Source organism: Diadema antillarum, unplaced genomic scaffold (assembly GCF_040938485.1).
Source record: "Diadema antillarum isolate AM-2024a unplaced genomic scaffold, OU_Dant_1.0 seq00001391_RagTag, whole genome shotgun sequence".
Taxonomy (NCBI): domain Eukaryota; kingdom Metazoa; phylum Echinodermata; class Echinoidea; order Diadematoida; family Diadematidae; genus Diadema; species Diadema antillarum.
This window is the reverse complement of record NW_027272146.1, coordinates 834217-859430: the sequence shown is the minus strand read 5'-3', so window position 1 is coordinate 859430 and position 25214 is coordinate 834217. Positions and strand designations below refer to the sequence as shown.

General features: G+C 39.7%; 1 protein-coding gene across 1 annotated transcript in view; it reads left to right on the top strand.

Annotated features, from left to right (window-relative positions):
- Positions 1-355: 355 nt before the first annotated feature.
- LOC139708955 (uncharacterized) overlaps positions 356-25214 on the top strand; it is a 44565-nt gene continuing 19706 nt past the window's right edge. Inside the window, exons 1-2 of the mRNA XM_071620924.1 lie at positions 356-618; positions 2562-3286. Of these exons, the coding sequence (XP_071477025.1) occupies positions 591-618; positions 2562-3286 (753 nt within the window). The 5' untranslated portion in view covers positions 356-590. The remainder of the gene's footprint in view (positions 619-2561; positions 3287-25214) is intronic.

Sequence of the window (25214 nt, the reverse complement as noted above, 5' to 3'; positions counted from 1 at the left end):
AAACTTGCTGGCGTGTAGAATGCAAGCTGTTTTTTAGCTTGAGTTGGTTTTGTCAAAACCCTCTCTTTCCCTCCCCCTTTTCTCTCACTTTTTACCCTCTCTCCTTTTTTTTTTTTCTCCTTCCCTCTATGTGCAGGGCAAGAAGCGCACGAGATCACGCACACACTGAGAGCACACACATACACACACACAGTGCACACACACACACGCCCGGCCGAGTTTTTCGCCACTTCATATTCCTCTCAGTTGCTGCTATCTACCACAGACGACAGCAGTGGCGCCCAGCTTGCATTGAATGCGAGTGGGCGGGCTTGGACGGACTTGTCGATTCTAACTTCCCAAAAGCACCCGGCTCTCCCATCTCTGTGCGCGCTGGAAAGGTATTAGAGGAATTACACTACTAGTGCGGGGGATCGTCGCCAGGGTGATTGTTGTGCTTGTTGTAATTTTTCCTCTCACTTTCTTCTTCTTATTTGTTTGGGTGGATACCACAAGAAGAGGGGGAAACAAGTTTTTACTCGGCGTGCAACTGGGCTTTCAGTTGCTTCATTCCTTGGTCGAAGAAGGCGTGCTCAACATTCCGGCGCGGCATGAGCGATCGGCCCCTCGCAAGTTTAGGTATGCTCGCTAAACTCAAACAGATTTACGCTCCTAGAAAGTTGTGGACACAACATTCACAGCTGTTGTGCCGTCCTTGTCTACCAGGTTTCCAACCAATCGTGACAATGTCTCGTTCTTTCATTCTTTTCATTGAGATAAAACGACCGCTGTTGCTTTGTAATTAAGTGTAGTACTGGAATGGTCTGTAGAGCGAACAGAGAATTGTGTTTGTACTAAAATTAGACGTATTTATGTTCCAGTCAAACATAGGTCAACAATATAATAGAGCATCGCAGAGTGACTCAGTAGCTGAGCAATGCGAGTTTTCAATACTTGTAAACAAGCGTTCGGTGATGATCAAAAAGTATGTGGGACCATCGTAGAAACTCACTAGCAATATCATCTATTTGTCCTATATCGAGTCTACGTTTTAAACTAGTGTTGTGGGATGCCTGCGTGCCATCGTTTGCGATTAAGAACATTACAACAAACCAACGCTAATTCCACGCAATACATTTTATTTGTATCAAAACTAATTGAGACTAGGCGTAAGAGAGCTGTAGTGACTGTTTATGTTTTGTATATTAATCAACTTCATTCTAACCGGTAGATACAAAAGTTCCATGTACGACTCACTCAGCAAAATAGATCAATCACACATAAAGGTTGACGGACAATGTTACACTGATAATTTGTAAAAAGAAGCTAGGTAAAGATTTCTGCTCACGTGATGTAGACCGTTCAGTATAAACAGTAGGCATGATAGTCGAAGTAGACATACAAGTAACATCGATATTTTTTCCGAGTAATATAGTTATAGCAATAGTTGGCTAATATTATCATTAAGAGTATTGTTATCATTGTAGTAATGCAATAGTGGTGACATATCTATTTTCAAGTATATCTAAATGTGAATTGTAATAGTAGTGACAAGCCCATTTTAAGTACAGCTAAGTGTGTTATATAAGGCTTACTATAATGTTTTGTATTTCATTGCAGAACACATAGAGTAGAATCAAATGAACCTGTTTTGTACTATATTGGACGGCCAATCTACTGCTTAATTATTGATTCAAGTTCTTTCTAATGCATCACAAATGCCATTAACTCCGAAAGAATAGTAATTACCATTATGTCAACGACGGGTAACGGTAATGTATACAAGCCATTACGAGAGTATCACTGATGATAATGAGCATACTTGCTTAATTAAAGTTATATTGGTGGAAATGGTACACATTCTAAAGTGCTGTATGTAGTCGTTGTCACTATTATGATATTGTAAAGATTACGTCATTGTTTTAATTCTGAACGAATCCTAAGTCTGTTTATCATTTGTTTCTTTGGCAAATCAGTTTACTATCACTGAATTATACGGATAGTTTCTTCCGAGGACCTGATAACGATGTATTCTATACTCATCAGTGCATACTTAATGCAATTTCAATACATGCATAGCTTGTTGCTACGTCGTGCAAGCTTCAGACAAGTCCTGTCCAATTTTTCTGGTTGTCAGGAAAAGTCGTTGTTTTAAAAACATCCAGACATGACAATTGGAAAGGCTAGTAAGTGCTCTATCGCAGTATCGTAAAAAAAAAACTGTGACATCAAAACAAGAGATTCTGGATTTGAATGCGACCCAACGAGTACATCATTGGACGAAATCTCTCTTTAGGCTGCTAAAGAATATAAATGGGAGTGTGTTCCGCGGAAATGATACTGGCAGGTTTCTTTTAAAGACCACTGACGAAAACTTATTAAGGTGCTTTTATTTGGCTAAATAAGGCCATGGTATCCTGTTAACATGAGTATTGCCATTATCAGTATCATTTAAATACCCATATCATTAACGTCATCAATCTTTAATCACAATTATCACAATACTTATAATTAGAATTATTGTAATCGTTGCTACTGTCATTTCATTATCATTATCACTTTTATTTTGTTTGCCAACGCAGCCTCCACGGAGGAACCATACACACTGGATATCCACGTGAGCATGGAGGAGGAGGAGGAAGGCGATGAGGAGGAGGAAGGGGGAGACCCGGATGATGACGAAAGGCGGAGGGAGGCTGAGGACGAGTTGGCGGTAATTGGAGACGACAGCGAGGAATACCCGGGGTCACGGATACCGACCCCGCCATCCTCGGCGGGACTCCACCCGACCAACACCAGCAACAGCCCAAGCAGCATTCTCTCCCAGCTGGATTCTAACACGGAATATGACGCGCTGCCACCCGCCACGCCTCACTCGGGCCACGACGAACCTGTCTACTACATCGGCAGCGGCGAAGCACACGGCTTGCCCACTGCCAAGCACGGCGACGGTCTGCTCCACCGCCTGGCTATCCGCGCGATTCACCTCTACGCCTCCGACACGGACGTCGATACGAACCCGTCGTCGTCGTTGGACGATAGCAGCAGCTTCGGCCCCGAGCACACGGGCCGAGAGGTCCGCCTCCTCATTAACGACAGCGAACCCCTGCTCAGGATTATAGATTACAACTCGGGCGCGAAGTTGCTCTCCTTAAACTGGAATGGCGTGAATAAAGTTTTCCTCACACCGGCCTGTGGGGAGCAGATCATTGTGATTTCAGTCGGATCGCCAATCTCTACGAGTGGGACTACGCAGCTCCAACATGACGTAGATTTTGTCTTCTTTGCCTGTGCTTCGAGACGACAGGTAAGTCAGAGTAGCCTTATTCTACAAAACTGACACCTACTGAGGGTGGAAAACTTCTCTTACCCTCATATTTCTCTTGTTACTCCGACAAGACTGTAATTGCAACTCCCAAAATACATATACATAGAGGAAACTGAACAACAGAAAATTTTCCACGAACGACAATGGCATAATAAATATAATGGAAGCTACGAATGTGCAAAAACTTAGAAATATGAATTGAACCGGAAATTGGTCTTTATCAAAGCAGTGGTATTGCCTACTGTGCATTAGAATAATAACAACACCAACAACGAAACAGCGGGTGTTTTTTTCAGGAATTATGAATGCTAAAATTCTGATTCATGAATTTGGGTACTAAGTATATGGATGGAGCTGTAATAAGCCCAGCAGCTCACCTTTGGAAAGAAAATCCCAGTCCCCAAAATACATTATCACCATGGTAATGCAGTATTAATAGTCTTGCATCACCTGTTGATGTCATTTTTTTCTTGTTTCAAACGACCAGAGACTTTCTCAAAAGTATTATGCTCTACATGTTTAAGGTTGCTCTTAGCATAATCATTCATGGCCTATATTTCCATTTGCAAATCCGTGCGAAGGCGACCGTACACACACACACGCACGTAAACGCACACGCACGCACACACACACAAACATACACAAAAACAAATACATCTAGATAACACTGTACAAACAATATTATGCCACCATATTCATCATATCGTCGATATGTTGAATTATTGATCAGTTTCCATGGAAATGTGCCTTTCCTTGGCATTTCGTTATGTGACCTCCCATTTCCAACGGAGTGAGGTCTTTACTCCAGTCTTGTGTGGAGATTTGTTTTTAAATAACATATCAAATGGCTTCTCGCTAATCTCGCGGGCTTGTGTACTATCTTACTACTTGCATGCGTGAAAAACCAAGAAGTTGAGCGAAAGGGTATTAGCTCGCATTACTTCTGAATGACATTGCAACGGAGAGAGATGTGGACAAGAAAATACCTTATACCGCATGCATATACTTAACGAATCTCACTTCCGACGTTAAGTAATGCTCGTGTTTGTGCACGTTGAAATGTAAGATTACCGTACGTGATGGATCGCCTGTTCTGCTACTCGATCAGAAAGGGAAGAGTCCGAGCTAGTAAGTGCGCGAGAGACCCATAAACTGGTCCCAATCACAAATCGGATTCGCGCTGTCTGTTTCACGATCCTTTTCTCAACCTCTGTTGAAAGCATGCTTTATCTGCTATCAGCAAGAAAATGAGATAAAGTATGTGCGAGTGAGAGATAGAGAGATAGATAGATGAATAGATGAATAGAATGAGAGGGGGAGTGATGTTTAATAAGGGAATGCATGTTACCTTCGATTCGTTCGCTGGGACGTGTTTATGATTCACTTCATTGAAGAGTAGGGCTATTCAAACCTGTAGAAACTAATGACTTGTTAAAGAACGATTACGCAACCTATATAGTCACTCCATCAATAGCACCGTCGCATGCAGAAAATTGCCTTCTCCAAATCACTGTAGGGGCCAACATCGTTTATTTTCTTTACAGTCGGGCGTCTTAATAATATTATGGTTAATAATCATATTCGTGCAAACTATAATAGCAGATGTAATATGTGTTTTCTACTCATTTACCCTGAAAGACTTGTCTTCTACTTCATACAGAGCATTCTTCAAGAGTATTTGAAGAATATTCCTATTACAATGTCTCATTTTCAATGCATAAGGTTACATGGAATCATAATGAAACATTATCCTCACATAAGTTTTCAGCTGTTCGCCATGCCTTCTCTCTGATAGAAGTTTCTAATTCTTCGTGATTTTGTGTCTTAGACGCATATAATGTATGTGCGTGCGTGTGTGTGTGTGTGTGTGCGTGTGTGTGTGCGTGTGTGTGTGCGTGTTGAGCATGTATGTGTGTACTGATATTGCATTATAGATACGACACTTTATACATGGACCATTCCACAGAACAATATTCATAACTGCTGTCAATGAGGCCAAGCAGCCACACATTTTTGGAAGCATGTTCGATGTGTCGAGTTTAGCGGACTGATGGTAAAAAAAAAAAAGAAAAGGAAAAATGAAAAAAGGTTTAGCTTTAAATTCAGAGTAGGGCCGTGTCCCCACGTAGTTGTGCCTGATGTGCTTGTTTTTATTTTATTTGGCGCCTATGCAATACCATACGTGTGTGTGTATCAACATGGCATGCCTGTTTGTGTGTTTTGTGCGCAACGTGAGTGTGTGAGAAGAATTTACGCCCACGCCGAGGTTAAATCATGTCATGCAAATTCCCACTTTAAGATTCCATCCTTTCCAGCCGGTCCGCTGATCATATTATCAACCTAAGTGAATTAAGTGATGCGAATTTCATAGATACTAAATAAAACATGGGGAAATAGAAACGCCATAAAACTTTCTGCAATATTCACGGGAGGAAAACGGCAAAGGTTGTATATGTGCCTCGGGATTAACATAATGTGTCCTTTGAAGCAATCAACGTGGAATATGATATCGAGCTCGAAGGAAGAAGAAGCCCTGTTACCAAGGATAAAATAGAATCATGCATTACCCGCAAAAGATCACATCAAGAGAGATAGAGGGAGAGAGAAGAGATGGCGAGAGATGTATTTTTCCTTTGCGGTTGATATTCAACCATGATACATAAAACCACTACTGAATTAAGATGTCATAGACGATGTAGTTTCCAGTGATATTGACAGAATCATTATGAAAATCCAACTTAACGGTCATCTGTAATGAAAATAGTAAGTATAGTACAGTGTAGTAAGTGGTGTAAGTCTCATCGGAATCAGAGGAAATCATGGGAATGGCAAGTTTAACATGTTTTCAGGGAAAAGTATTATTTTTTTTATTGAACATAACAGTTGAATTATGCAAATGAAATGACAGGATGATTTCCTCAGCACTCATCCAGTGATCTGCACAAAAATAGTTTGTATATCAATACAACTCGGCAACTTAGCTCCTCCCTATTGTAAGTCACCAGTGCTGTAACCACTCTGATATCTTCATGATATGAGGATATGAATTCAAACGTTTTCATTACAATGTACCCTCTGCATTTCACATTGAAAGCCTGTCCATAGGTATGCGTGGGTGAAATTTGTGCATATTTTGACTCATATGCACAGAAAATGATAAGGAAAAAAGAAATCAGTGCATGGAGACTGTGTGTTCATGTTCATAGAAGACTTCGGGTCTTGTGAGATAATCTCTATCAGCTCATGTATGTTGTACGACCATTCCCACTGTTTTATGGAAACATATAAAGAGCTTGCTCCCAAAAGGCGCTAAATCCATCATTTCCAGTGGATTAAGCGCCTTTTGGAAGCAAGCTCTTCATATACATTTATAGAGTTTAACATAGAGTTCCATTATAACTTTTTTATTCCATCACAGAATTATTATGTCAAAGTTGAAAGTAATTTTTACCGTTCTGTTTATGTGGTTTATATGCTTATTGTTGTTATGTCATCAGCGAGTTCTTTCTTCTGAGGGGGATGCTAATCACACAAAACAACAACAGCAGCAAAAACAACAACAACAACAACAACACCTATTTATTAGACTAATGAGTGGTTCGTTTTCACAAATACAATGTATATGAAACTTATTCATTTCTTTTGTGAAGAAAAACCTTGTGGATAATTATGTAGGGCCTAATGATATCTCCGTAGAGATATCATAACATATGATTCCTTGTATTTAAACTATATATGGAAGCAGAATGAACCGATATGGAATAAAATAGTTTGTAAAGTAAAGTGATTTCAAGTTTCAACATACACGTCACGTTTGTTTGTATGTTTAGCGCATTACATAGTACATGCATGCGAATGATCTGAGAATTATACCCGTGAGAAAAACAAATTGACTGCTCGTTGCATACGCCATGTAATAGAGACTACTTATTCAATTTGGGATTTAATGAGGGGGAACAACAACAACGCAATTCCATAGCTACCAGTTTCTGGGAAAATGGCTATATTTCATACAAGTGTGGCCATTGTTTGTTCTGACATATCTGAAACGAACCAATTTGCCTCCAATGGACCCATACCGCGCCGAAATCGGCGGGGGACGACACGGTAAGCGGAGCGGGTCAACACAATGTTACACGGAGCGGCGTTATTCAGCAAGCCCGTGAAGTACAAAGATGTTATGATCCGAGTTCGAGCTTGGCAGGGTCAGATTTTACAATCAAACATTAAACGAGTGTAGGCCTATTTCATTCCCCCTTGTTCGTTTACGAATCTATGCAGTAAGAAAAAAAAAGAACTAGAGGTAGAAAACAACAACAAACTCCGAACACATTTGCCTAGTCTGCAAATGGTTAGTTTAGTTTAGTTTAGTTTAGATACAGTTTAGATTTCCTGCATTTACACAGCAGCTATTTACAAGCACAAAGCTCGCCCGACATACCAACTACTAGTGAATGCTTATTTATTCAAAAATTGTATTCAGCATGTACATGTAAATAACTTTCTTTCTGATACTCTCTAAAATACAACAATACATGGATTCCAGTTTTTACGTTTTCAGTTTTTTTTTTTTTTTTCTATGGCGGGAAAGCCTCCTTCAAAATAGATGTCGGGAGCAGTTATTATTGTGTCTTACAGTCGTGCGTGGAAATGAAATGAGTGAACTTGTCTGTAAAATGTGTCCTTCATATGCCCTCATAAAGGAAAGAACACCGAAGAAATTGAAGTGTCCTATCAAAGCTCCTTGGAGCCTTTTGCTTATCCTATTCAAGAACCTCCTCAACTTATACTTCACTGATCGTTGCTGATAGGGCTTTGACCTTTTTAACAGACCCAATCATCTAGATGTTCCGCGTGACTCTTATTAAAGTAGAAAGATACCTGCTGTACGAGAGAATTCGAGGCGGTCCTCGTTGACAACGTGCCACGAATGTCATTTGAAATTCTTTTAGATCTCAACCTCTTAAGGATCATTCCCTAGAACATATACCACATCACTTTGTCCTACCAAAAGATTCTAGAATAACTCGGGGAAAAAGTCACGGCAATACCGGGCTGAAAATAAGTAATTGGCTATGATTTATAAGGGGGAATTTCCATCTAAAAAAAAAAACACACACACACAAAAACAAACACCACTATGTTTGGAGGCTGGACACGCTCTCTTTCAAATTCATATTCAAATTCAAAGAAAGTTTTATTTCCAATAGCACATTTTCGTTGATAAATGTTCAAGGAGAAAAAAAGTGCAATGTGTTACAACAATAATATACAGTATATTACAGTGCAGTAACCCACTATGTATATAGTGGGTTTTTTCTTTCTTTCGGACCGAGAGGGACTATGGAACTTGTTTCTTTAACCTTAGATTCATGAGACTCCTGGAAAAGGTGGGGTGAAACTGACCCCTGTTTGAGCTGATAACCCCTGGCAAACTTCAGGACTGAAGTGGAACAAATTGATCTTTCTTTGATATGAATCAAGAAAAAAAAAATCACTCATCCTTGCATCTTTATGATAGAGTATTTTGAAATTTGTATATTGTTTACAGGTATGAGAACAGAAAATTATCAAGGAGGCGCTGACAGGCGAGCCCTAGTATTTCCTTGACAGCAGCATGTCGCGATGCTTTGTCATTCATTATACAATATTACTTATTCGCTATCCAAAAAGCAACTATGATATGACGGTTACAAGGCGCTTAGATTTACCGACGCATCGATGTTAGTTACGTAAAATTCTGAATAAGTCTGTGCGACCTATCATTTTCAGCTATGGACCGAATGTAGTAGTGACACATCTATTGATTGAAATGCGTCTGACGTAAATTTTTATTTTCGTTTAAGTCATCCGTATAATTTGTCATGATATTGTAAAAATTATTCTCTGCTACATTGTTTCTACTTTTCCAATATTGTTGCTCATTGTATGTTGTATCAGCGTCTGCATTATCATAGTGAACAAAAAGACTACCATTGCTGTCTAAGGGCATAGCAAAACGGGTAGAGGGACGTAATGCACAGGGCGGTGATGGGACGGGCACGCGTACATTTTCTCTCATTAAAATCTCGCATTTCATGAGCGCGCAAGTACCCTCTCATGTTAAGATCAAAGTAAAGCCAAAGCAAACAAACCAACAGACATAAGGTCAGCATGTTTAACTCCAAACTCAAACTCTTACCATGTCATCTGCCATCATTTGAGATTTGTTAATGGATGTGGTACTCCAACTCAATAAAAGCGCAACGGAGCGCTAGTGTTATCTTTTCGCTCTGCATTTTGATTAACGCTTATCACGCGAGAGAAAAAAAAAGAACGCTAAGTGCAACGCACCAACAGGTCTGTGCTCTATACGTCGCGCATGCTTCTGCATCCAAACTTCCGTTCGTTTTTTTTTCTGCTTTGTTCCAGCGACGCATTCGCAGAATCCGCGAATAGAGACCGCCTTCAAAATCAAGCATCCGCTTAAGACGGCAATCTCCTGTATTTCTTTCTTATCAATTTGATTAGATAATAATAATAATAACGATATGGATTTTCCAATTGTATGATTAGTGTATTGTATTCCCTGATTAGTGGAATGTGATGTTTTTTCAATGTACCACATGTTTTTGGAAAATTCCTTTGAAATGTTACATTTATTTTATGAAAAAATTAACAATTCAAATCAAATCAAATCAAATCAAATCAAATCCATCGTTAGTTTTCTCTCTCTCTCAGTCGCTGTCCGCCGTGTGTCCCTCTATATAGCTTTCCAGTGGAGGACATAAAAACGTATACTCTTGCCCTCCCTTTACTGGTTTCAGAGGAGGTCTGTGTTGCCATGGCGACAGGAGGAAAGGAAGGGAGAAAGGGGCAGGGTCACAGCGACAGCCATCAACGGCGCGAATGTAGTGACGGACTCGCCAATGTTAAACATCGCAATATTTTTTATTTATAAATATTTGTGTGTGATATCAAATAGAGAAATATTCACTGCAACCTTCCGATGCACTAACCGTCTCCCTTGAAGGTGCTCTTCATGAAAGGAATTGATAAAAAGCATTGTATGAGAGGTATGTGGAGTACAAACACCCACAAGGTGTGCAGAAATGAGGATTGATAGACATTGGAGATAATGTTTTAATTGCAGAGTTTTCATAGTAGTGTGCGGTAACTGCATGAGTATGGGATGCATTATTAGCACGTAGCAAAACTCTCAATTTGGAAACTAACTCTTAGACCTTCAGGTTTGTATTAAAAAAGTCCCCCTCCATAATTTATATGTTTAATACTGTGAGGGCGTATCTCTCTCTCTCTCTCTCTCTCTCTCTCTCTCTCTCTCTCTCTCTTTAGTAACTCTGGTATACCTTACCAAACTTCGATTCATTAAAAGCTTCTGTGAAGTAACTTTAATTCAGAAATACGCATGTTTTAGTCGAGGCATGAATCTTGTTTACGTCTCTGGTCTGTCAATTAAGAGAATTCTCAATAAGATTGGTTTACAGCACTGACAGAGCCGGATATTCAACTTATATACATGTATATGTATATATAGATATGGCAATATGATAATCCACCTGCGAAAGTATCAGCCTTTCAGTGTACTTGGAGAGGCGTACACAGAGTTCTGATCCTTCCACTGTAACGGTCTACAGAGCATTTGCGCAGTCAGAAATATTACCTTTTATGTGGGGGGGGGGGGGGGGGGGTGGTCTCCAGAATGTCTTATCATGGTCCCATTGGCGTCCTCCGCTTCAACTTTGAAGTGTTCTGTGATTTCGCACGATGGGTCATATGAATACAGAATCGAGTAAATGCAATGTTCCGTATGTCACTTTATATCTGTAAAAATAGTCCAGTTATAAGTCTGTCTGGTAAGAAAGAGTAAAGTCTCATGAGTACAACATTGCAAATTTGATCATAATCGGACAAAAATTATGGGAGCTATGTGAAATTGTGAATTTTCGCTAGTTTCTGCAGAACAGCTCTCGTATACAGTTGATATCAATTTGAAAATGAGTGAACCAATGATGTCATCAACTCGCAATTTTCATCTGATCGTAGATAACAACAATAACAACAACAACAATGACAAAAGACTGGGGCGTAATCTGTTTGAATGAAAAAACTGTAAATTTCAAAATTCTATTTTCAAACCATATGGCAAGTTTTGAGGTGATGACATCATCACTTCACTCTTTTTATTTTCATAATTGCAATATGGACTGTTCAAGAACAGTTTCCTAAGAAATTAGCGAAATTTCAATATGTCATTTAACGTCTTTATTTTTATCCGATTTTGATCAAATTTTCATTGTTATTATGAGAAAACATTTACGTTTTCTTTTCAGACCAAGTATAAACTGCACTGGAATTCCCTTTTAAGAATCGACAATGCCATCCTATTAATCCTTCTTCACGGTATGAGAAAGTATCCCCTGTAAAAAGTACCAAAAAAAAAAAAGAACTGAAATACGCTAAAAACAGCGAAGAAACACAATGTAGAAGGACTGAGGTCCTCCTCTTTGAAATATTAAGCAATAATTTCGACACCAGCATTATGTGAGTGGAATTATTCTGCGTGGGTTAACGAAAAAACAACAACAAACAAAACCCAACTCAGGGTATGTGTATATGATCTACTTGCGGATCGGCTACTCACTTATTTGAAATGTAATAGAAATTGACCTGGGCGGAACGCGACGGAGTGTATTTCGAACTGTGTCATCCATAAGCGTGATTGAAAGAAATTGCATTTGCATTGCAATAGATGTGACTTTTATCTTCTGAGTGGGCAGAGGTCTTAATAATAAAGAGACGGCCGCCGCTCAAGGGGGGAAAAGTATTGGTGGCTCAATATTTTGACTTCTGAAATCATTCTGTCCGGTGTGATTTGTAGCAGTTCTCTTTTTCTAATTCTTTTTTTTTTTTTGGGGGGGGGGGGCAAATCGAGTAGAAGATGGGGGGGGGGAGTAGTTTCCAGAGTATTCGGTTCGTCGTCGTAATTCCAATTAAAAGCATTCCATCAAATTCCGTCAAAACGTTCCATCAACAAGTATAGATAAATTGCAATCTAGGAATCGGGCAACCACGAAATGCCTCAAAGATTCATTTTTTTTTATTGGAAAGAGTACGCCATACAGTACTATTACCCCTCATTGCGCCACACTCAGCGAGGCCGAGGAATAGTTGTTAAAGTATGAAGCCATTCTATATCCACCTTAACTAGGTCTGTCGCAATTAGATGTAGAAATTTAACTAGGTAATGTTCCTATCGCACCACAGCTCTCCCATGTCTTTCTCAATAAAAGTAATATGATACTATTACCTTCATCTATGATCTTCAACCTGTTCTACGTCACCACACTGCATTGCTAAATCGTCATAATTCAAACAATTTGGTGTGAGGAATGTATTCTTTTTTATTTTTACGTCAAAAAGGATATTCAGTGAAAATTTTATCAGGTTGAGGCTATTCGTACATCATTACCTTACATGATATGCGTGTTTTCCTTTAAGACTAATCATTCGTGTTATGAGAAAACATTTTGAAATTATGAAATCTTCTATCTTTTCATAGTTTGTGCCTGCTTTTTATATATTGCCCCGGCTCTGTTTATTAGATTTTGTCGATTCTTGAACATGTGGTCATGCATGTACTTTAAACGCATTTATGTGTTTCGAATATTCCTCCGCTTTTGTTACAATGCACAAATGAATAAAGTTTATATTCATTCAGGCATTCAACTGCTATCCATAGAATGGCTCGTTTGCAAACGGACCTCATTTTATCGCAATTATATTATCTTCAATTGTGCTGGGCTTTTAGTCATTCTGCTTGGGTTTTTTTTTTGCGTGTGTGTTGTGGGTAATCGAAAGACATTTCTTTCCCGTGGGCGTAGTTTGAAAGGTCACTCGTTTGGTAAGTTTTGATAACGGCAGAGCGTTGCAAAATGTTACATTTGAAAGCAATCAACTCCATATTTGAAGGCCCAAAGTGTCTCTGAAACTTCAGATCGATCCGGCGATTAGCGTCTTTAAAAACAAAACAAAACAAAACAAAACGAAACACACACACACACACACACACACAAATCGGAAAAAAATTAGAGACGATTATCTCTGCTTGGGTTACCGATGACATATCACGTCTACCTAACAGCGTGTGGATTTTGGTTAGTTGGTTTGTATTACAATTTTGTAAATTCACAGTAGCGTAGGGGCCTATACCTAAAAACTGAGCAGACTATTGCTAGTGAATCGTGCAAATGACACAACATATAGGTAGTGATTAATGAGATGTGCTTGGTTAATGAGCCACTATTTACTGCTATAAACAGCAATTGCTCTTCCATTAAAAGCTATTTTCGTCTATCAATAAACAGCATGTATCGCGTGGTCCATATTGATTATATAATATATCCATAAAACATTAGAATTGTATACGCTCGACATCAGTGATTCTAAGCTGATATACCTTGTTAAGGGTCATCGAAGGATGCGCTAATTTTAGAAGACAAAATTTCGTTTTCATTTCCCCTCTTACGACTCATCGAATTACTTTTATACGTTGTAGATAGGGACAGTATAGCTGTATATTCCTCACTTTTGACTCGAAGGGGCTAGGGTAGAGTCAAGGGAAGGATGCCGCATAAGATTTGACCATTTTCGTCGATATGAATTCACGTTTGCGATTTAAGCATATCAATGTATTGCTTACATTCTTTTTTTTTCATTTTCAAAGAAACCATTGCAAATCTAATAAACCCTCACACAGCCCTTAAAGGACAAGTTCACCTTCATAAACATAAGGATTGAGAGAATATAGCAATATTGGTAGAACACACCATTGAAAGTTTGAGGAAAATCAGACAATCCGTTCAAAAGTTATGATTTTTTGAAGTTTTTGTGCAGTACCCGCTGGATGAGAAGACTACTGCAGTGTATGAATAACTTAGATGTCACATGCGTACAACAATATAAGGAAAATATAAAGAGAATTTCACAAAATTCCATCTTTTGAAAAAAGTACACATTCCCCTGACTCGTTACCGACAAATGTTATGGGTAATATTATTCCCCCTGCCTTTAGAAAGAGGCAAGGTAAGTGCTCTTTTATTATGCGAAAAAAGTGAAAATATGTTGAATTTTCTTTTACATTTTCTTTATACTGTTGTACGCATATGACTCACAAGCTGTAGTAGTCTCCTCATCCAGCGGTTCCAACACAAAAATTTAAAAAATTCATAACTTATGCATCGATTGTCCAATTTTCCTCAAACTTTCACTGATGTGTTCTACTAATATTGTTGCATTTTCTCAATCCTTATGTTTATGAAGGTGAACTTGTCCTTTAACTGCACACAAACACATGCGCCCGCCCGCACGCACACACGCCAACACACACATACACATTCACACACACTCACACTTTTTCCCCAATGGTAGTAAGTCATTTATATTCAGATAATACAAAGGCAATACTATAGACTGATTCGCACACACACTGACACACACACACACACGCACACACACACACACACAAACAATTACATACAAACAATTTGTCAAACAAAAACAAAACAAAGCATTCTGAAAGCAATCTCCCTAGCAGCAACAGACACCTACCTGCTGTGTTTGGGGGACAATAATTTGGTGGAAGGTGTGGAGCAGGAACTATCAGAGCGAAAAATTCAACACGTCAGGTATCAGGCTCGTCATCCTGTGCATATATTCATTAAGTGTGTAATCGACAGCAAATTACAACAGTAGCCTGGGCATTTGAAGGACGGGGCGGGGGGGGGGGGTGTGGAGGAGGGAGGTGGAGGCGTACAGCTCTATAGTACGACTTGTTCATTTTGCCCTATTTGCACAAAGTATTTCCCCAACATTGTGTCATTGTGTTTATGAATATTTCATCGATCTGCTTGATGCTTACAAGAGTGACTTTAATGACACCAGCGGCTAAGAGACAATGAGTGAAATAATGCGTGTCACTCACACTGAATGCACTATTAAAAATGTGTATGCACACGCCAAGTCGTGAATAGTCCCGTGAGCTGTGAGAGCTGACACTACAACATGGAACAGCCATGTCTGTTCCGGGAGGAAAAATCTGGTCGTTTCAGGATCAAAGATTTCAGATCCGCCATTTTGCAGTATCGATGGCAGTCGCAGGGCCCTGCTTTTCCATTTAATTGGCATGTGGGTAAGCAGTTAGCGCTGATGATTTGAATATGAGATGTGTTTCGCACGTTTTCCTACACAAACAGCCCATCAGACCGAACTGTTTTGCGTTTGTATATAGTGCGAGGCAATCTTGCCTCACAGTGTACATGTGTCTTTAGAGGAACTGGTAATCATTACAGGGCGGAAAAAGACAACAAATGGCTATCAAGCAAGCTGCGGATATAAAGATTAAAAACTCTTGGCGTGACATTATTTTTCTCGTACAAAAAGATGTTGTAAGATACGTCAACGTTGACCATCATCGTGGCACTAACAGGGAATCTCGTCTGTGCATTATTCTCATCTCAACAGACACCATCTGTTGATTGCAACAGCCTTTTAATATGTTTTTTTTTCACACAACAGAAAAAATCACTTCGCAGTTGCACTTGTGATCGAAAATGACTTCTATGTTTTTTTTTTACTGTCTGTCAGAGAGGAAGGAACCTTATATTCATGCAGATGATGTTATGCAGGTACTGTAAATAGTTATGGAGAAACAATATGCCCCATGATTTCTGCATACTAATAGTCACGACATCATTGCGACCCGGAGTGTTCGTATCAATTCCCACTTCACTGTACACATTTGGGCGATTCCTTTCAACATTTTGGCTTCTTTTGGGGACTACGAGCAGCTAACACTGGACGATCATCCACTTCCAGTTTTCTGTACTACAAATTGAAACAAAGAACGACGATCTTTTCACTGTCATCCCCTGAGAATACCTTAGTATCAGCCCTGAGTGACCCATGAATCGCTCGATTATGTAATGTATGCAGATTTTATCCATGCTTTCTTCACAAAAGTTGCTCTTGACAACCACAAAGCTTGCCGGAGGCTTGCCCTACCTAGCAACAACTAAGTGAATTCCTGGCTTTTGGAACTAAATGGAATGGAGCAGGTGAATGAAAAAACCTGCATAATATAAGCAAGTTGATAAGCCTTTCCTGCAATAATAAGCCTTGTTTCTTTTTTTCTCAGTTGGTTTGAGGCACTTCACTCGTTTTCAAAGCGACATAATGCATATAGATTTACACGACGTAACAAATCATGGAATTCATCAATATGTTCAAAGGATATGAACTTGTGTAGAATGCATGGTCCCTCAGTCCCTCAATCAACACTTGGGAAAGCATCCATCTAACTACTCTTCATTGAAAGTATTAACAATCTTTTTTTTATTGCTATTGCCAAATACCACTTTCCCTATCAGGTGGATATTGACATTGCCAATTACCACTTTCGCTCTCAGGTGGATATAAAAAGAGGACTTGAATGATCATGACATAACAGATGCTCATCTCAGCGAATGTAAAATCCAACATGCCCGTGTTGCCACAAATAACCTGTTTCTGCTCATGCGCAAAGTGAAACCCCGAACTGGCTTATATCTATGATATGTCAGATCCTTGCTCCTCCTATCGCATGATTCATCCAGCAGTTCGAAGAAAAACTTAATTGCCTAAATGTTTTCGCGCCTCGTCAATGCGATCGTGTTTCCACACACATGCCCTGCCTTCATCGTATTTTTTGTTCAGTTGTGTTTTCTCTCCGACTTGTTCTCCGTTTCTGTCTCAAACGAACCCCTTTTCTTACATCTAAGGGTGTCTACTAGCTGTTGTCTAAACTGGAATCGTACTTTGCTCTGTTCTTTTTTTTTTCTCATTCGGTTTATTCGGTTCATCAAAGTTCATTCGGTGTAATGCACTTGGCCTCCCATCACAATGATATTACGGTTTTAACACTTTTTTATCTGTGAATTTTGCTGTCATCTTCGCCCCTGAGTGACATAAAAGTGTGATAATAATTTCAACATCCCCCGTCTGTGGGCAAATGATGTATAACGCGCCACTAAAATCTTGTTTTCTTCCTTCTACGAACCAACCGCAGTATAAGCAGAACCAAATTTATGCACTATTGACAGGTGACCTTGTGTATGGACAATATTGTTGTATAATTTCACTCACTCTCTCTCTACTTTCCCAATCTGTACTTGAATATTGTCTCTTGCCTTTAATGATGACAACACAGTGAACATCTTCTGCAACGAGTTGATTTTTGTCTCAGTTTGTGCTTTGGTTTTGTCCTTTCCCGTATTACTGCCCACAGGCAACTTTTTAACGACTTGAACTAGAAGCAGAAAGAGAGAGAGAGAGAGAGATGGGGGGGGGGGAAGAGAAGAAAAACATAACAGAAGGAATCAGTCTAGAAATTGGCAAAAAGAAAGACGCAACGAGAACAATTCTTCAAGGTGACAATGTGCATATGAGGGAGGAAACGGAGCTGAAAACTCTGCGGACGTGTTTCGCCTAGGGCAAACCATGTGGATCTCTCACACAAGACAATGCGGACGCTCGCTTCTTTGGAGCACCCGTCACGTCACATCCGCCCTTCCACTATTAGTGGGCTGCTGCGAACCGGGGTGGGCTTCGCAGCCCCTGTTTTGGTTACGAACACACACACACACACACACACACACACACACACACACACACACACACACACACACACACAATACATTCGGTCTGTAAACACATTTGGACTGTAAACATTTTTGATAAGGAAATGAGAGGAAATCTAAAAGTATGGAAACCTATTAAACTCCAAAACTTTCCTTGAAATGAGGAAAAACTAAAGATAAAGGCAAAAGTTAAAGCTTCTTTTCTTGTACATAATGTATGTATATTCATATGAGCCTCAAAACATGAGCTTGCTTCCAAACGGCGCTAAATCCATCATATATCAACGGATTTAGCGCCTTTTTGGTTGAAAGCTCTTCAATATATGTTTTGAGGCTCCCAGGAATATGGCAATAAATACTAATGTGCAAAATGCTGGTAATTTTAATCGGTTTTCATTTGGTTTCCTCGTTTCTGCTCATTGAGCAGTTGCGATTATGAACTGGACACGAACTCCCCAATCATCCTGCATCGCTGATCCTTGCTTCCTTAAGTGAATATGTTACAAATGGGGAGAAATTGTTTTGAACAAAGTCGGTGAAATGTATGGAGCAGACAAGGACAAAGTCGGACCAGCAGTGTTGTCATGTAGGTGATGATGATAATGATGCTGATAATAACTGTGGTGACACTAAATAAAAAATAACCGCACTGATAATGACAGCATTGAACAATTGTAATCGTACCGTTGTCCTCATTTGTAACTTCAGATGAAAACCTCAAATGCAACTCTCTCTCTGTTCCGAAAATTAGTTTACCAAATTTTACAGACAATGATTCTTTCTGAATACCGCCCTATATTCTGGAATACATTCCACAATCATAAATTCGTAGATAGAAATAGGAATAGATTCGTAAATCTGGCACGGTAACTCATCGAAGCCCCTCTCAAATCTACATATAGACATCTTAAAAATCAGGGTGAATAGAAGCAATAGGTTGTGTAATTTCTTTTTAGTTGAATTGTGTCGACCTGCATTTTATATATAAGAATTTCATGAAGCTTGTAGAGAAAACTTATTCATCATTACACGCTGTTATGGTACTAATAGTAATACTAATATCAATAATGAAATAGACAACAACAATGATAACACAGCTAAAAGCATACGTGATAGCGTTTGTGGCATTTCGTTTTGACAGAAAATATGTGTGTATGTTTGCAGTTTACGTAAAGTGTCCTCAGCAAAGTGTCCTACATGCCTAGAGCTTCGTGGGCGGGTTTTACGCACTCAATGCCTTCGCGTCCGGCAGATAGTCGTCCGGGAAATACTGCTCTGACGTAGACGCTTCCCTTCCATCCCGCCGGCGATAATTTTCTGACAAGCGAGGCAATAATCCTCAAGTTTAACACGAGCCGCGTCTTTAACCCTCCACTTCTCGGAAGGGGATTTTGTCCCTGACAAAATGTGTCGATCTGGCGGTGTTTGGGTTAGGTCATGAGCAGATTCTTTAAGGCAACTAACTGCGCGGACAGATGCTGTCGATGTGTGGGTGTCTTCTTTTTTTTTTCTTTCAGTATTTCCTTCTTTTTCTTTCCTCAAATTTTCGTCGATGGAAACATTGGTTGTTTTGATTCGGCCACTCACTCAGAATTTCTTGTTATTATTCCCTTGTTTGGCAGTAGATGGCTGAGTTTACTCACCCGACATGCTTGAATTGATCAAACCACTTTAAATTCGCTAGGATTAGCGGTTGCCGTGGGGACTTCTTTATTGGAGCCCAGGTAATGAAGATAAAACAACGCAATTCTTAATCTGGGAAAATGCACACAATCGACTTAGTGGTGCTGTTCAAGTATTCGAGATAACGATGATTCAAGATTTCGAAACCCACCGGACAATGCTTCTGTCTCTACATTGCCTCTGATGGGATACATTCTTTTCTCTCTTTCCCTCTCTCCCTCTCTCTCTCTCTCTCTCTCTCTCTCTCTCTCTCACTCTCTCTTCTTTTATTAGTATGCTTTATCTACTGTCCTTAGGGACAAAATGAAAGGGCATATGTTTGTAGGTTGTGTATGCAGTAAGAAAGGGAAAGATAAGTACATACACCGTATGCCCCCCCCCCAAAAAAAAAAAAATACAACGGGACCCTCCGCAATGATAACTTAAAATGAAAATAGTGAATCAACCCAAATACAACTTCAGGGCATATGAAACCATAACTTGTTACCCAAATCTTACAGAAAACCCCAACCGATTTGCTTCAGTGATCAAAGAGAAATGAGGAGTTTTTTACAGCATGTCAGGAATCCCTTTCCTCCAAGTTCTGTCCTTTGTATTCACACATGAAGTTCCAAGAGCATCCAAATGCTAAACTTGGAAGAATCAGACCCATGACATGCTTTACAACGATTCACATTTCTCTATGACCACTTAACCAAATTGAATGGGGTTTTCTGCAAAATATAGCTAAGATGTTTGATATAAGATTTTGAAGTAGCATTTAGACAGTTTAATCATACTGAAAGTTATCAATGCAAAAATCCGAGTGTATTTTTTTGATGGAAATACTGTATACATACTATATAATGCGAGAGATCGATCCAGACCGATACGTAGGCGGTGTCTCATTGTGGAGCATACGTGGATAAAATCAAGTTTGAGGCGATATATATATATATATATATATATATATGAAGAGCATCCAAAAAGCGCCAAATCCATAATTTTCAATGGATTTAGCGCCTTTTGGTTGAAAGCTCTTCGTATACAGATATATAGGCAAGGAGGGAGATATATTAGAAGAGCAGTGATTGAGAAAGATTACAGAATGATTGTAAGGAAAGCCATGTACCATTTATTTAGCACATGTTCTTTATGATATTATAATAGAGTTCTGTTGGCTTTTATAGCTCTTTGCATGAGACGTACGCTCATGTGGATACATCCGCCTCTGCACAAAGTAAAGAGACAAAACAAGAAAACAAGAAAAAGGACGAGGAAAGCATAAGACATTTCAGTCATCTTGATTTCGCCTTTATATCAGATTTAAAGGAGTGATGTTGTGTCAATGGAGTCAATGATCCCGACAGTTTGTTCTGACTTCGTTGGTGAGTGGTAAATAAATGTGCAGAAGTCGCGAAAGGTCGTGATTAATGTATGTCCAAGAAATATCTATAGGGCCGTACATGCAAAATGACTAAAGCCAAGAGTCCTTTTGAGCTCAGATTGACAATCCACGTAGCAACTGGGTGTGGGGGTGCTGAAGTATTCAATAAATACTGGAATGATTTATCAGATCAACTAGATAATGACTTCAACATAAAGTTTCAACAAAACGAAAATTGTAACTAGTGAGCTCTTTAAGCGAAATTTCTAACATGTCTTCTTAACACTAGGCATCTATTTCAAACAATCTTAAGCTAGAAGCACATACCCTATATAGAGATGAACCACATTAATGCACATTTAGGACTTTCAATGCGGGCTTTGGCATTTCTCCACCTCCGCGAATAACACCGCTCCCCCACCCATATACCAAAGAGGCAAGAAACAACGAAAAAAGAATATGAGATCCAGTGTGCAAGGCAGCCAGTGATATCATCCATGAATATGAATATTTCAATACCATCTTGCACGGATTCGAAAACCTGATATCCCTTTCCAGATCGAAAAAAAAGACACACTGCTTAACCCTCACACACTCACCTAATACCAATGCCATTATGCGCGAGTGAGTCGCCAGTGGTAATGAGGGCTCTTTGCACCCAACGTTTAAATTTTGTATCCCCGAGACGTGGTGCTCTCGATTTCATTGACGCTATTTTCGTTTTAACCCTTTCAAGGCCGATCAGTTATCGTTACCATCGTGGTCTAACACGATGGTCTTTGCGTTTGGTTGTGACGGGGTTAAAGAGCCCGGTTTGAAAGATCACGAATTGCCCGCAGAAGACTGAATAATCAAAGATGTCGCAGGACATCGACAAGAGCGAAAATTTGTCGTCTCATTTTTCACCGGCGGAAAAAAAGGAAGCATAAGCTGCCCAAAACGATGTAAAGTGAGATACTTTACTGCGCCCGTCCGAACCCTGCGATCACGACAAGCAACGTGTAATTCAATATACGGGGAGAATTTCTTAAGAAGTCAAGATTTTGTTACCCTGTTTGAGTGAGGAACGGAAAGAGGGAGGGGGTTCCAAAGAAAGAAAGAAAAAAGAAAGAAAGAAAGAAATGAAGAGAGCCGAAAGTGCGTGAGTTCCACTATCTGCAAACACAGGCAAGAACTTACCGAAGTATTTTGCGAAATAGGTTATGGGGTTTGAGCATGATAAGGGAATGGTTCATAATAAATTATGCTCTTAACACAATATTTATCTTTTCAAACTTTAGAAAGTTCTGAAGGTCTGTACACACACTGATGATAATGTCATAATCGCAATGATGAAATTATAAAGTAGTAAGATCACCTTCAACCTGCAAAACAGTCCCGTCAGTAAATACTTGAAGAAGCAATGAATAGGTGTGTGTACATTTTGAACAGCCCAAAAGGACACGCTGAACTTTTCGAGCGGATAACAAATTCAGACCGCCAGTAGGTTCGACACATTGTTTTCTTTGGGCGCCCATGAATTTGTCGATTTCAAGGTTCGTTGAACCTGGCGTGTGCGTGGCTGTCGGACAGTTCGAGGGGGTCATAAAATCGACTTTGACAAGAGCAAGACACGGACATGACTCTGCCATGCCAGGATTGTATACAAATTGATTCATATCATTGATTGATGGATGAATGCGGCACTTGAATCCAGACAATCCCGTATATTGGCCTTGCCAGTTGCGTCTCTTCAAGAATGTATTCCCTGCCCGTTTTCATTTTTCTGTCTCCTCTCTCTCTCCCTCCCTATCTAGCTCTCTCTCTCTCTTTCTTAGTAGCTCTCTCTCGTCCTCCCTCTCGCATTCTCTTCCATCTGCCTTTTTCCTCTTACCTCTTTTTCTCTCCCTCTATTTTCCTCTTGTTCTCTCTCTTTCCATTCGTTTGTTTTACTCATTTTCTCTCCCTTTTGTGATATAATTATGTTTATCATAACTCTCACCTACTCTAGCAACCCCCCCCCCGCTTGTCTCTCCCGTTCTTTTCTGCCTCTCTACTTGTGTTACAGAGATGAGAGAAGAAAAAAAAAACCCGAGATAGAATGTGTTCTTGTAGTATTGATTGCCATCTATATACTACGAGACACTCACTCAAGAATGATAGGGATAGATTTGTAGACATGAAATATAGGCACCAATCGATACGAGATGGGGGAAAAAGATAAAGCAAGCAAACCGCGAGCTATAAAGGAAGAAGAAATTGAATTTTCCCGTTGAAACCGTCTTCTTAAATTCTATTCATTATGTCCCATTTACTGGTAAGTGTTGGAATTGACAATGAAACGATGATTTATCTTCCTCTTGGCAATCCAAGCGTGTGGTCTCTATGTAATGGAAGGAACACAAACGCGAGAGAAATCCAGAATAAATATCACGTAGAGTGATTTATGTGTGTGTGTGTGTGTGTATCTATTTTCTGTGTGTGTGTGTGTGTGTGTGTGTGTGTGTTTGTCTGTCTGTGTCTATGATTACATTTCGAATATATTACAAATGTATATGCGTGAAATCCGCGTTGTGCATATATTTACTATCTTTCATCACTATTAACCAATACGCTGAGACATAGCCTCTCTCTGTCTGTTTGTTTCTCTCTCTCTCTCCCCCCTCTCTCTCTCTCATATAAAGAAATAACGTATTTGATCAGACGTCTTCAAAGTTCAAAGTTCAAATTTCAAATTATTTTCATTTCCATCAAATAACAGAGACATTATTTACAATACACGAGCAGAACATATTTGTAATAATTGCAAAAACGTAAATCAACGAAATACATGTGAAATTGAATAACAAAATGAAGAAAACATAATTGTATTTGTATATATATATATATATATATATATATATATATATATATGCATAGTACAAATTAAATAAGGATGGGAATGGAACTGGAGGGTCCCACTAAGAAGCAAAGCTTGTACGATGTCCCTTGAAGACTAATTGCCCCAGGTGTCTGTCCTCCTCAGATCTCAACAGAAACAAACGATCGAGGAGCTTTGTCATCATAATCACTCCGCAGGAAATAGGTTTTTCTGGGAAATTAGTGCCTATCTATATAATATGATAACTTACGATTTTCCAACCCAGGATCTCAGTTTTAGTAACAGTCCGTAAAGAATACTGGTGCTAAACCTGCATTGAAGCAGAAAATCATCATGTTGTCTTGGTAAGATGTTAACATCCTGTGTGACTATATAATACTGCATTCTTCGTGAAGAAGAATGGGACTTAACGTCTTAATCAATTTGATGGGTTGAAGGGTTGACCCCCACCTCCCAATCTTGGGCAGAAAATTCCATAGCTTTAGTTGATTTGTCATATCTTTATAATAATTGTATGGGATTTAAAATGATGGTGTGTGTGGTGTGTGTGGTGTGGGTGCGTGTGTGTGTGTGTGTGTGTGTGTGTGTGAGTGTGTGTGTGTGTGTATGTGTGTGTGTGTATGTGTGTGTGTTAGCCCCACACGTCCCTCGTTTCAAGGCCCATGACATGCAGCCTGTCTTTTGCAGCTTGTTTTCAAGACGCGTCCTTTCATCCGCAACATAAAATCAAATCATCTTCTAAAATAGTTAAAAGAAAAACAAAAGCTAACAAACAAAACCACTCTTGCCTGTTACAAAACGTTTCAAGACATCATTCAGTTGTCCGCCATTAGGCTAAAACTCCAAACCCGTCCGCTTTGTGAAGCAGCCATGAAGAGCAGCGTCGAGGTTCGGACGTGCACGCGCAGCAGCCCAAACGGGTGCTCTGACTGCGCTTTACAGGCAAGCACCCGCAAGACCCGAGTCAAAATCGCTTTGACGCTGTGTGCACGTCAGTGCTCATTTACGTCAAGTAAATTCTCGAGCCCAACGGGCGGTTGGAAGGAATTATACGATTACGGCGCCTAGACGCCTAACCGTGTCTATCTAGCTGTCTGTCTGTGCCTTGCCTTGTAAGTTAGTCTCTCTGCGTCTTCTAGTTTGTCAGATGACTCGACTCGTTCCCTATTCCTGGGCATTACTTAGAAGTGTTTCTATACGGAAGGGGGAGACGGGGGAAAGGGGGGGGGGGGGGATAGTGTTGTGTGTCGCCCACTCCTCATGCAACCTGTAACTATTGTTTGATTAATGCATTCTTTGTATGAATGTAGGGCCTATGTATAT